At 47.0% G+C, this 13,233-nt stretch overlaps 1 protein-coding gene across 1 annotated transcript in view; it reads right to left on the reverse strand.

Moving 5' to 3' along the window:
• LOC121543911 (tyrosine-protein phosphatase non-receptor type 12-like) overlaps positions 1-9,841 on the reverse strand; it is a 36,087-nt gene extending 26,246 nt beyond the window's left edge. The window contains exons 1-10 of the mRNA XM_045218629.1: positions 9,738-9,841; positions 8,932-9,008; positions 8,066-8,161; positions 7,805-7,843; positions 7,451-7,522; positions 6,761-6,820; positions 6,348-6,490; positions 5,834-5,900; positions 5,657-5,734; positions 3,733-3,831 (exon numbers count right to left, since the gene is read on the reverse strand). Of these exons, the coding sequence (XP_045074564.1) occupies positions 3,733-3,831; positions 5,657-5,734; positions 5,834-5,900; positions 6,348-6,490; positions 6,761-6,820; positions 7,451-7,522; positions 7,805-7,843; positions 8,066-8,158 (651 nt within the window). The 5' untranslated portion in view covers positions 8,159-8,161; positions 8,932-9,008; positions 9,738-9,841. The remainder of the gene's footprint in view (positions 1-3,732; positions 3,832-5,656; positions 5,735-5,833; positions 5,901-6,347; positions 6,491-6,760; positions 6,821-7,450; positions 7,523-7,804; positions 7,844-8,065; positions 8,162-8,931; positions 9,009-9,737) is intronic.
• Positions 9,842-13,233: the final 3,392 nt, after the last annotated feature.

A 13,233-nucleotide genomic window follows, 5' to 3' on the forward strand; every position in this document is an offset into this window, starting at 1 on the left:
TCCCTCTTATCTCTCTGGCGCTACAGGCTGCTGTGACAGCAGGACGAGGAGGAAGAGGAAGAGAGAGGAAGAGGGAGGAAGAGAGAGAGAGAGAGGAAGAGAGAGGAAGAGAGCAACACAGACAGAGTTCTGCCACCCCTTGAGGCCAGTCAAATTCTTCGAACACATCTGTGTGTGTGTGTGTGTGTGTGTGTGTGTGTGTGTTCACAGAACTTTCTGACCAGCCCATCTGCTCAGTGAATCAGCCTGGAAGCTTTTGTTGTTGTGAGTTAACATTTCCTGGAGACAAAAAGTACAGTGTGTTTAAGACAGAGAGAGAGTGTGTGTGTGAGTGAGCGAGAGAGAGGGAGTGTGTGTGTGTCCGGTGGGGGGGGGGGAGCAACATGGCCAGCCGTGCTGTTTCTGAGGAGGAATTTGGAACCTGAAGCACTTCAGAGGAAGACAAACATTTCTTACTGTTGTGGGGGAGTGAGTGTGATGGGGTGTTGTGACAAGGGGAGGAAGAGGCAGAATATTGTCTAGCTAGAGTGGTTATGTAATATAGGTAGAGTTGTCAAGTATTTGGGAGGTATTGAGGTTGTTGTCCGAGGTAGAAATGTAATGTTATATGTGGTGGTGCTGTAATGTCATGTTATATGTGGTGGTGCTGTAATGTCATGTTATATGTGGTGGTGCTGTAACATCATGTTATATGTGGTGGTGCTGTAACATCATGTTATATGTGGTGGTGCTGTAATGTCATGTTATATGTGGTGGTGCTGTAATGTCATGTTATATGTGGTGGTGCTGTAATGTCATGTTATATGTGGTGGTGCTGTAATGTCATGTTATATGTGGTGGTGCTGTAACATCATGTTATATGTGGTGGTGCTGTAATGTCATGTTATATGTGGTAGTGCTGTAATGTCATGTTATATGTGGTAGTGCTGTAATGTCATGTTATATGTGGTGGTGCTGTAATGTCATGTTATATGTGGTGGTGCTGTAATGTCATGTTATATGTGGTGGTGCTGTAATGTCATGTTATATGTGGTGGTGCTGTAATGTCATGTTATATGTGGTGGTGCTGTAATGTCATGTTATATGTGGTGGTGCTGTTATGTAATGTTATTTGTGGTGATGCTGTAATGTCATGTTATATGTGGTAGTGCTGTTATGTCATGTTATATGTGGTAGTGCTGTTATGTAATGTTATTTGTGGTGGTGCTGTAATGTAATGTTATATGTGGTGGTGCTGTAATGTCATGTTATATGTGGTAGTGCTGTTATGTAATGTTATATGTGGTGGTGCTGTAATGTCATGTTATATGGGCGGCAGGTAGCTTAATGTAATGCTATATGTGGTGGTGCTGTAATGTCATGTTATATGTGGTGGTGCTGTAATGTCATGTTATATGTGGTAGTGCTGTTATGTAATGTTATATGTGGTGGTGCTGTAATGTCATGTTATATGTGGTGGTGCTGTAATGTCATGTTATATGTGGTGGTGCTGTAATGTCATGTTATATGTGGTGGTGCTGTAATGTCATGTTATATGTGGTGGTGCTGTAACATCATGTTATATGTGGTAGTGCTGTAATGTAATGTTATATGTGGTGGTGCTGTAATGTCATGTTATATGTGGTGGTGCTGTAATGTAATGTTATATGTGGTGGTGCTGTAATGTCATGTTATATGTGGTAGTGCTGTTATGTAATGTTATATGTGGTGGTGCTGTAATGTAATGTTATATGTGGTGGTGCTGTAATGTCATGTTATATGTGGTAGTGCTGTTATGTAATGTTATATGTGGTGGTGCTGTAATGTCATGTTATATGGGCGGCAGGTAGCTTAATGTAATGTTATATGTGGTGGTGCTGTAATGTCATGTTATATGTGGTGGTGCTGTAATGTCATGTTATATGTGGTAGTGCTGTTATGTCATGTTATATGTGGTGGTGCTGTAATGTCATGTTATATGTGGTAGTGCTGTAACGTCATGTTATATGTGGTAGTGCTGTAATGTAATGTTATATGTAGTGGTGCTGTAATGTCATGTTATATGTGGTGGTGCTGTAATGTCATGTTATATGTGGTGGTGCTGTAACGTCATGTTATATGTGGTGGTGCTGTAACGTCATGTTATATGTGGTGGTGCTGTAACGTCATGTTATATGTGGTGGTGCTGTAACGTCATGTTATATGTGGTGGTGCTGTAACGTCATGTTATATGTGGTGGTGCTGTAACGTCATGTTATATGTGGTGGTGCTGTAACGTCATGTTATATGTGGTGGTGCTGTAACGTCATGTTATATGTGGTGGTGCTGTAACGTCATGTTATATGTGGTGGTGCTGTAATGTCATGTTATATGTGGTGGTGCTGTAACGTCATGTTATATGTGGTGGTGCTGTAACGTCATGTTATATGTGGTGGTGCTGTAATGTCATGTTATATGTGGTGGTGCTGTAACGTCATGTTATATGTGGTGGTGCTGTAACGTCATGTTATATGTGGTGGTGCTGTAATGTCATGTTATATGTGGTGGTGCTGTAATGTCATGTTATATGTGGTGGTGCTGTAATGTCATGTTATATGTGGTGGTGCTGTAACGTCATTTTATATGTGGTGGTGCTGTAACGTCATGTTATATGTGGTGGTGCTGTAACGTCATGTTATATGTGGTGGTGCTGTAACGTCATGTTATATGTGGTGGTGCTGTAACGTCATGTTATATGTGGTGGTGCTGTAACGTCATGTTATATGTGGTGGTGCTGTAATGTCATGTTATATGTGGTGGTGCTGTAATGTCATGTTATATGTGGTGGTGCTGTAATGTCATGTTATATGTGGTGGTGCTGTAATGTCATGTTATATGTGGTGGTGCTGTAACGTCATGTTATATGTGGTGGTGCTGTAACGTCATGTTATATGTGGTGGTGCTGTAACGTCATGTTATATGTGGTGGTGCTGTAACGTCATGTTATATGTGGTGGTGCTGTAACGTCATGTTATATGTGGTGGTGCTGTAACGTCATGTTATATGTGGTGGTGCTGTAATGTCATGTTATATGTGGTGGTGCTGTAATGTCATGTTATATGTGGTGGTGCTGTAATGTCATGTTATATGTGGTGGTGCTGTAACGTCATGTTATATGTGGTGGTGCTGTAATGTCATGTTATATGTGGTGGTGCTGTAACGTCATGTTATATGTGGTGGTGCTGTAACGTCATGTTATATGTGGTGGTGCTGTAACGTAATGTTATATGTGGTGGTGCTGTAATGTCATGTTATATGTGGTGGTGCTGTAATGTCATGTTATATGTGGTGGTGCTGTAATGTCATGTTATATGTGGTGGTGCTGTAACGTCATGTTATATGTGGTGGTGCTGTAATGTCATGTTATATGTGGTGGTGCTGTAATGTCATGTTATATGTGGTGGTGCTGTAATGTCATGTTATATGTGGTGGTGCTGTAATGTAAGGGTGTGTGGTAATGTAGAAAAGGCTAATGGTGTGTAAAGAAATGCTCACATGGCATCGTGGGGCTCTGAGTTAATGGGGCTTGCCAGGAGCTGTGGTGTTGCGTGTGGTAGTGTTGCGTGTGGTAGTGTTGCGTGCGGTAGTGTTGCGTGCGGTAGTGTTGCGTGCGGTAGTGTTGCGTGCGGTAGTGTTGCGTGCGGTAGTGTTGCGTGTGGTAGTGTTGCGTGTGGTAGTGTTGCGTGTGGTAGTGTTGTGTGCGGTAGTTCTCACCATGCCACCATGGATCTCTGAGTTGGTGGGGCCCTCCAGGAGCTGCAGCTGTTTCTCAAAGAGCTGAGAGATGGCTCTGTGAACCAACTCATACTGCTCCTGTAGGGGAGAGAGAGAGAGAGAGGGTTGGGGGAGGGAGGGGAACGGGGGAGAGGGAGGGGAACGGGGGAGAGAGATAAAAAGAGGACAGTGAGGCAACACACAACACTGTGAACACAACACTTGTATTCATTTTAAAAAGGCCCAGATACTCCGTCGATATTACCCTCGACCACGCCCACAAATTGGGGAAAACCAACTCCTTCCTATTGACCTCTATTGTAAAAGAGCCAACTTCGACTTAGATTTGTTGTTATAAAGAGAAAGCAAAACATGCCAAAAAGCTGCTGTGTTGTTCATGTAACCAGGTCAAAAATCCCCACCTCCAGTTCCTGTGGCTTCAGGCTATTCGGCGTGGGAGAGTGGGAAATGTGGGGACACGGTGTCCGAGTACACTACACGTATCTATGTGTGTGGAAAACATTTCATCACAGGTAAGACATTTCACTTGTTTAGTACAGTCCGTTTGTAACTCCACTCACTACATTGTGGCTGCTAGCACTGTCATGAAGAGAGGCATGAGGGAAGCCCGACAATATTATGTTTCTCTAAGTTTCTTTATCTTGGCCAGGTCGCAGTTGTAAATGAGAACTTGTTCTCAACTGGTTTACCTGGTTAAATAAAGGTGAAATAAAATAAAAAAAATAAAATAAGTAGTGAGAGCGCTCGGGAGAAGGCAATGTTGAAAAGTCATCTTTAGACACGTTTGTCCTTTCCTTCAATGTAGTTCTGTATTTGACTAAAACAAGCAGACAAGAAAATGGTGTTTGAAAAATGTCACGTTTTTGCTGTGAGCCAGCGTGGTAAGCACAGGTTGGACTCTACAGCAACACACAACACTATGGAGACAGCACTCGTATTCATATTAAAACCATGAGACCCAGACACAGCCAAATGCAGATTGACACACTGTAGACAAAGACTTCAGTGGTCATTTTGATCACAGGCACATTACCTTGGTCTGAACAGCAGAATGTCACATTACCTTGGTCTGAACAGCAGAATGTCACATTACCTTGGTCTGAACAGCAGAATGTCACATTACCTTGGTCTGAACAGCAGAATGTCACATTACCTTGGTCTGAACAGCAGAATGTCACATTACCTTGGTCTGAACAGCAGAATGTCACATTACCTTGGTCTGAACAGCAGAATGCCACATTACCTTGGTCTGAACAGCAGAATGTCACATTACCTTGGTCTGAACAGCAGAATGTCACATTACCTTGGTCTGAACAGCAGAATGTCACATTACTTTGGTCTGAACAGCAGAATGTCACATTACCTTGGTCTGAACAGCAGAATGTCACATTACCTTGGTCTGAACAGCAGAATGCCACATTACCTTTGTCTGAACAGCAGAATGTCACATTACCTTGGTCTGAACAGCAGAATGTCACATTACCTTGGTCTGACCAGCAGAATGTCACATTACCTTGGTCTGAACAGCAGAATGTCACATTACCTTGGTCTGAACAGCAGAATGTCACATTACCTTGGTCTGAACAGCAGAATGCCACATTACCTTTGTCTGAACAGCAGAATGTCACATTACCTTGGTCTGAACAGCAGAATGTCACATTACCTTGGTCTGACCAGCAGAATGTCACATTACCTTGGTCTGAACAGCAGAATGCCACATTACCTTTGTCTGAACAGCAGAATGTCACATTACCTTGGTCTGAACAGCAGAATGCCACATTACCTTTGTCTGAACAGCAGAATGTCACATTACCTTGGTCTGAACAGCAGAATGTCACATTACCTTGGTCTGACCAGCAGAATGTCACATTACCTTGGTCTGAACAGCAGAATGCCACATTACCTTGGTCTGAACAGCAGAATGCCTCTGTGTTCTCATCTCCTGAATCAGCCGGAACACGTTGAAGTCTTCTGGAATCTTCTACAAACCAACAAGAACAATACACTCAGTGGTCTATCTATGCTCCTGGAAACAGCAAAGGCAATGTGTGTGTGTGTGTGCGTTTCATACTGTACGTACCCCAGCCTTTAGTAGGTTCCACGTGTAGTCTATAGCACAGATGGCTCCTGTCCTCCCACAGCCAGCACTGTCAACACACAACAACAATCAGAAAGAAACAGCCTAGAGACACAGACTACATCTCACAGCTTCCATTAGGCTTGGTGGGTTTACACCAGGAGCTAACATTCACAGTGTTTATATTCTAAGCTACGTTATATGTTCACACACTTAACAGCCTATGAAAAAAACATCCTTAAGCCCCCCCCCCCGGCCCCCAACATCCCCGTCTCCGGCTCCCCTCCATTCTCCCACGGTAGTGAGCAGTGAATCCCCAGGGCCAGTAGAGAGGAACAGAGGGACAGACATGTGGCTCCAATCAGCCTTATGATGCTGATAATGAGGGGCCTGAAGGGACTCGTTGGCGTTCATTAATGGAGGAGCAGAAATCAAAGAGCTGAGCTGGTCGTTTGGAGAGCGACCCCCACAGACCTCCGCAGCTGGGCCTGGGATGTGTGTGTGTGTGTGTGTGTACCTGCAGTGTATACAGATGGGTACGTCATCATGCTCCTGGTACTCTCTCATCAGACCAATCATATCCAAGATGGAGTCAAAGGATGAGGGGACGTCATGGTCTGGCCAGTTGATGTAATGGAACTGGGTTATCCTCCTTGTCTCCTGTAGGGAGGGAGGGGGGAGAGAGGGGGAGGAGGGAAGGGAGAGGGAGGAGGGAGCGAGAGAGAGAGGGAGGGATGGTGGAGAGGGAGAGAGGAGAGAGAGAGAGAAAGAGAGACAGAAGTGAGAAGTGATAGAAAGAGGAAGGGAGAGAGAGAGAAAGGGGGAGAAAGAGGATATGGTTTCCAGAAAGAGCAGATTGATGTCTTGTGCATGATGAAACTGAAAGCCTATTGTCTATCTGTCTGTGGGGAAGAGAAGAGAACTACTCACATTTTCATGCTCCACTGTCAGGGTCCTGATGAAATAGTCGGTTCTAGGCTGTTCTGATTCCTGTCAGCAGAAATAGAGGAATGAGCCTAACTGTACGGTGTACAATATTATAGGCCTCATCAGTTTCAAAAAGCAACGCTTCAGAAAACATGTGATCAGTTGAAATGTTTTATTGTTGAATAACAACAGACTAAGTCCCTACTCTACTTGTTACAATGAGCCTTTCTACAGCAGCTACTTCTGACTGTGTGTATTGGCTTGGGACACAGAGAACACTGAGTGCCTTCAGTTAGTCAAAGGCCACGGTCTGCCTCTTTATATACAGTCCTGTCTGGCCCTCTGTTTGCCTGTTACACTGAGGACAGCTTACTGGGCTCTGTGTGTGTGTGTGTGTGTGTGTGTGTGTGTGTATCAAATGTATGCACTCCCTTCACATGAATACGGCATACTCCATATGTAATAACACAGCCACTGTAGTTCCCACTTAGCCCTTCCATACTGGACAGCACACTAACCCCAGAGCATGGAGCTCCACGGTCTCTGGAGAACAGGTCCATCACTGTAGAGCACTGTAGCTAAAGAGGGCACTTTAAAATAGCTCTTCCCTTTAATATGAGGCTCTGCATAGCTGGAGGATGAGGTAGCTATAGCTCAGTAAATAGAATGGAGGTGTGTGTGTGTGTGTCTTACACAGGAGATTCTGAATGGGCCAAAAGACATGGGCTCATCGCCAAACAGGGGAAAGTACCGCTCACACTTTTTCTAAAAAGGAAAATAGGAAAAATACACGTTAGCATTTCAGAGGCTTTCTGTCAGTTTCAAAACCTGAACCACATTCTCCACAAAATAGCATATGAAACTCTCTCTATCTCTATCAAACATATGAAAGAGGGAAATATGAAAACACTTCAGCATTATCAACATAAATATCTTACTCTACACACTGAAGGGCTCTTCGTGTGAAATCAATAGTGAAAGTGGTTTCTTTCATCTTACTATAGCATAATACCATACGGATGATGTCTTAAGGATCAAACCACTTACCCTTCCCATCTCGAATTCTCGACATGCCATTACGATGACCTGCAACATCGGAAACGGAAAGGTTTTCAATTTACATCACGCTAGAAAACATTTACATTCCAATAAGTGTATTCTGTACCATCCCATACTAATAAACCTGACACACAGGATATGCTATTATAAACACATTAACACCCTAAACAAACAGTACTTCCTAGGAATTACAGTCTCAAAGAGCAGTGTCAGAAACAGTGTGTGTGTCTCAGTGTGTGAGTGACTCACGGCTACACTGTACTCCCAGTTCATTCTCCAGAAGTCCATGACAGTGTTGGGTAGAGGACCCTGGGTAGCGATGTAAGCCTCTGGACCATCCATTCCCTGGTAACACAAAACAACTAATATTAGAGGGATGGATGAACTAACACACAGTTAGTTTAGTGAGAGGACAAGCAGAGGAGGAGAGGGAGAGGAGGAGGAGGGAGGAAGAGGAGGAGTGAGGAAGAGGAGGTGGAGGAGGAGGGGGAAGAGGAGGATGGAGGAAGAGGAGGAGGGACGGAGGAAGAGGAGGAGGGACGGAGGAAGAGGAGGAGGGACGGAGGAAGAGGAGGAGGGACGGAGGGAGAGGAGGAGGGAGGAAGTGGAGGAGGGAGAGGAGGAAGAAGGAAAACACACTCAGACACATTTAGTCAGGCCAGCCTGTTGGTAGGGTGTAATTGATCACCTTGTGTGACACAGCTGAGAGTCATTAGCTTCCACACAGTGTGCAGGTTGCTTTGCTACACTCCACATGACTATCACCTGGAAGACCCTCTGTCGCCTCTAGCTACTAAACAAAACAACATGTTGTGGACTAGGTGTCCAATAGCTACGTGCTAACATTCTCTATCCCTCATCATTCCTTCTGGTCTATTTAAAGTGTTGACCGCTGACTGGACAGACAATCAGGGTGAAACTGAAGACGTGCTGCTGCCATGTTTGTGGACCTGTAAGCTTATCTCCACACATCCGCTTCCGTCCCTCCCACACACACACACACACACACACAGAACTGAGCGGAAAAGGGCTGTGTAAGCCGTGGGATGGCAGATGGGTGAGGTCACACACATCATGCAGTCACGGGTCTGAGGTGTGTAGAAAGCCAACTGTACCTTGATGAAGCTGGCATTGATGTAATCTGCATCCTGATTGGTTGTTTTTAAAGTCAGCTTTACCCTCGTGTGGTCAACTGTGGGAGAGGAGAGGATACGTGTTAGAGAGAGAGAGAGAGAGAGAGAGAGAGAGAGAGAGAGAGAGAGAGAGAGAGAGAGAGAGAGAGAGAGAGAGAGAGAGAGAGAGAGAGAGAGAGAGAGTGAGTGAGTGAGAGAGAAAGTGAGTGAGTGAGAAAGAGCGACAGATTAGAGGGAATAAAGATTGAAAGGATGTGTCTGGTAAACAGAACAAATAAATCATGTAAAATGTTTCCAGCATTGTATAACAATAATACCGTATAAACCCTCTATATTTAACTGTTCCATCTGTAGCCTCCATCCATCCCATCATTGGAGGTATGATGTTCTGAATTAAGAGGCAGAGGGGCTTCAGATGAAAGATGTTAGTATCCTGTAAGATGGCCTCCATGATGCCATGTTGTTCTAGTAGAGAAGAGGGGGGTGGGGCAGAGAAGAGTGTGTGTGTGTGTGTGTGTGTGTGTGTGTGTGTGTGTGTGTGTGTGTGTGTGTGTGTGTGTGTGTGTGGATGCTATGTTGTCGGGTAGAAAGGCCAAGAGGATGTGTGTGTGTGTGTGTGTGTTTGTTGTGAGGGGCTGTGGCCAGAGTTGATTTTTACAGTCCACTCAGAGCCCTGCTCTCTCTGCCCTCAGGCCTGTAGCATTAATGGGATTCTCTCCAGTAATATCCATCTATCCCCCTGGCTCTAAAAGCCATTAGAGAGGCCACACACACACACGATTACATACACGGCAGGATGTCTTTATAGCGGTTCTTTTTCACATTCTCTTCCTTTTCCCCAACGACGGTGGGGTAGATCTTCTCTGTCCTGTATTTGGTCGATAATCTTCGTAATCTCTGCAGGGAGAAAAAAAACAACAAGAGAGAAATTGTTATTATGACGATGTCTGCTTTAATACGACTTCTGTGTTTTTCTGTCTACCTCCTATAGAGAGCCATGTAGTGGAGGAGTAAAAGGAGGAGGCATCCCAAATGGCGGGGGGGGGGGTGTATAGTGTGGGATAGCATCAGTGATTGATGGTCAAGAGAAACGTTAGAGGGACGTTGTACAATCCAGTCATATTTCAGTGTCATAAGAACACCTCCCAGAGATCGTATCAGCGCCCACCCATGAGGTTAAGGATCTTGAAGAGATCCTATTTGACTACCCACGCCCCTCTCCAGCCCCCCTAATAGCCCTGCAGAGACCAGCCCACCTAGACACTATCCAGTAGCTAACAGTTTAGGAATGCCCTAGTCCCCCTCGTGCAGCTCCACGACGCTACCTCGCCCCTTAGTGCTTCCTATGGAGCTTCTCACACAGCTCCATCTCTGGCTTCATTGGGAACTTCCAAACTCTCACGACAGCACCCTTGATCTCCAAGCTGAGGCCCTTAATTCAACTCTGCCCTCCAGCTTCCAGCTCCGCTCTGAGGCCCAGCCCCGCTCTGAGGCCCAGCCCCGTTCTGAGGCCCAGCCCCGTTCTGAGGCCCAGCCCCGCTCTGAGGCCCAGCCCCGCTCTAAGGCCCAGCCCCGCTCTAAGGCCCAGCCCCGCTCTGAGGCCCAGCCCCGCTCTGAGGCCCAGCCCCGCTCTGAGGCGCAGCCCCGCTCTAAGGCCCAGCCCCGCTCTGAGGCCCAGCCCCGCTCTGAGGCCCAGCCCCACTCTAAGGCCCAGCCCCGCTCTAAGGCCCAGCCCCGCTCTGAGGCCCAGCCCCACTCTAAGGCCCAGCCCCGCTCTGAGGCCCAGCCCCGCTCTGAGGCGCAGCCCCGCTCTAAGGCCCAGCCCCGCTCTGAGGCCCAGCCCCGCTCTGAGGCCCAGCCCCACTCTAAGGCCCAGCCCCGCTCTAAGGCCCAGCCCCGCTCTGAGGCCCAGCCCCACTCTAAGGCCCAGCCCCGCTCTAAGGCCCAGCCCCGCTCTGAGGCCCAGCCCCACTCTAAGGCCCAGCCCCGCTCTAAGGCCCAGCCCCGCTCTGAGGCCCAGCCCCACTCTAAGGCCCAGCCCCGCTCTGAGGCCCAGCCCCGCTCTGAGGCCCAGCTGCCCCAGTATTAATTACAGTGACAGTGTGTCGTTCAGCTCCACTCTAGCAGGCCACATATTCCTCAGGGACAGAACAGTAATGAGATGCTGCTTCAGCACATTAGCTCAAGGGATAAAAAGTAGTTTCTGCAAGCGTGCACACTCATACATAGACACTACACACTCGCTAGAAACGCCACACACACACCCTAATTAGGAACTAAGCTTAAGAGGGTGTTGATGGAAGCTTCTCAAGATGTAATTACTAGTGACATTAATCAAAATAAAAGACATTGAAGCAAATGGTCTAATAATTAGCGGCCATTTTTCCATGACATGCACTGCTGCTGAGGCTGCACTTGAAGGAGCGGCCTAGTAACAGAGAGGATGCTGGTAACAGAGAGGATGCTGGTAACAGAGAGGATGCTGGTAACAGAGAGGATGCTGGGAACAGAGAGGATGCTGGTAACAGAGATGATGCTGGTAACAGAGAGGATGCTGGTAACAGAGAGGATGCTGGGAACAGAGAGGATGCTGGTAACAGAGAGGATGCTGGTAACAGAGAGGATGCTGGTAACAGAGAGGATGCTGGGAACAGAGGATGCTACTTCACTGTAGTTCTCAACTATAAGATCCAATCTCCCTCCCTCCCTCTCTCCATCCCTCCCCCTCCCTCCCTCCATCCCCCCCCCCTCTCCCTCTACATCCCCCCCCCCTCTCCCTCTACATCCCCCCCTCTCCCTCTACATCCCTCCCCCTCCCCCTCTTCTCAAACTGAGATAAAGCAACGTGGGCGTGCGGTAGCCGGGTTTTGGGGGATCGTGTGAAACTTCAGCCTCCCTCTCTTTTTCCCTCTTTATAAAAAGAACACGCTACCCTAGCTGTGGCCTACAAACTCAACAGCTACAGTGACTACTGTCGTGGTCATCTGGTGTTGTAGTGGGTGTGGGTGTTGGAGTGGTTGGGTGTGGGTGTGGGTGTTGTAGTGGGAATGGGTGTGGGTGGTGGAGTGGTTGGGTGTGGGCCTTGTGGTCCAGCCATGGCTCCAGCCAAGTTGAAGTTTTAAGTCCACCTACCAAGCCCTTTTGTATCTGAATAGCAACGCCCCACCTCAAGCGTTAGGGTAAGCGTACCTAGACTTTGTCATGCGGAAACAGAATCAATAGAGCATCTCTTTTGGTACTGTCCATCGGGGGCTTGTTTTTGGAGTCAGGTCCAGGAATGGTTGTTATGCCATAATATCAGGTTGCAGTTGGACCTGCAAACTGTATTGTTGGGGATTTGAAGTCAGTCAATAGGAAATATTGTGCTCTTGGGTAAAATGTTTATTTTGGGGGCAATTTGGGCAGAAATGTTGCAGATGGGGAGGTTCAAGTCCCTAGTGAGACTGGAGGGATGATTTGCAAGAAAACATTGTAGAATGATGCTTTACTGGGAAAGATGGGTTGATCTGTGGCTGTCTGAAGGGTGGAATTGATGAGTGTTGGAATAGTTACATATATACACAAATGTACAGTAGAAATGTTTGAGGTCCTCCAAATCAGGGGTGAGGGTGGGGATGGGACTATTGTATGTTTTGCGTTTCGCCATTTATGATTTGTGGTTTGGCTTCATGCTGTGAGCGGTGTGTCTGCTGGTCCTGGTAGTTTCATGCTGTGAGCAGTGTGTCTGCTGGTCCTGGTAGTTATGGGAAGTTTCATGCTGTGAGCAGTGTGTCTGCTGGTCCTGGTAGTTATGGGAAGTTTCATGCTGTGAGCAGTGTGTCTGCTGGTCCTGGTAGTTTCATGCTGTGAGCGAAATGTGTGTGCTGGTCCTGGTAGTTTCATGCTGTGAGCGGTGTGTCTGCTGGTCCTAGTAGTTCTGGGTAGTTTCATGCTGTGAGCAGTGTGTCTGCTGGTCCTAGTAGTTCTGGGTAGTTTCATGCTGTGAGCAGTGTGTCTGCTGGTCCTGGTAGTTTCATGCTGTGAGCAGTGTGTCTGCTGGTCCTGGTAGTTTCATGCTGTGAGCGGTGTGTCTGCTGGTCCTGGTAGTTTCATGCTGTGAGCGGTGTGTCTGCTGGTCCTGGTAGTTTCATGCTGTGAGCGGTGTGTCTGCTGGTCCTGGTAGTTTCATGCTGTGAGCTGTGTGTCTGCTGGTCCTGGTAGTTTCATGCTGTGAGCAGTGTGTCTGCTGGTCCTGGTAGTTTCATGCTGTGAGCAGTGTGTCTGCTGGTCCTGGTAGTTTCATGC

The sequence above is a fragment of the Coregonus clupeaformis genome, unplaced genomic scaffold (genome assembly GCF_020615455.1).
Source record: "Coregonus clupeaformis isolate EN_2021a unplaced genomic scaffold, ASM2061545v1 scaf1698, whole genome shotgun sequence".
Taxonomy (NCBI): Eukaryota; Metazoa; Chordata; class Actinopteri; order Salmoniformes; family Salmonidae; genus Coregonus; species Coregonus clupeaformis.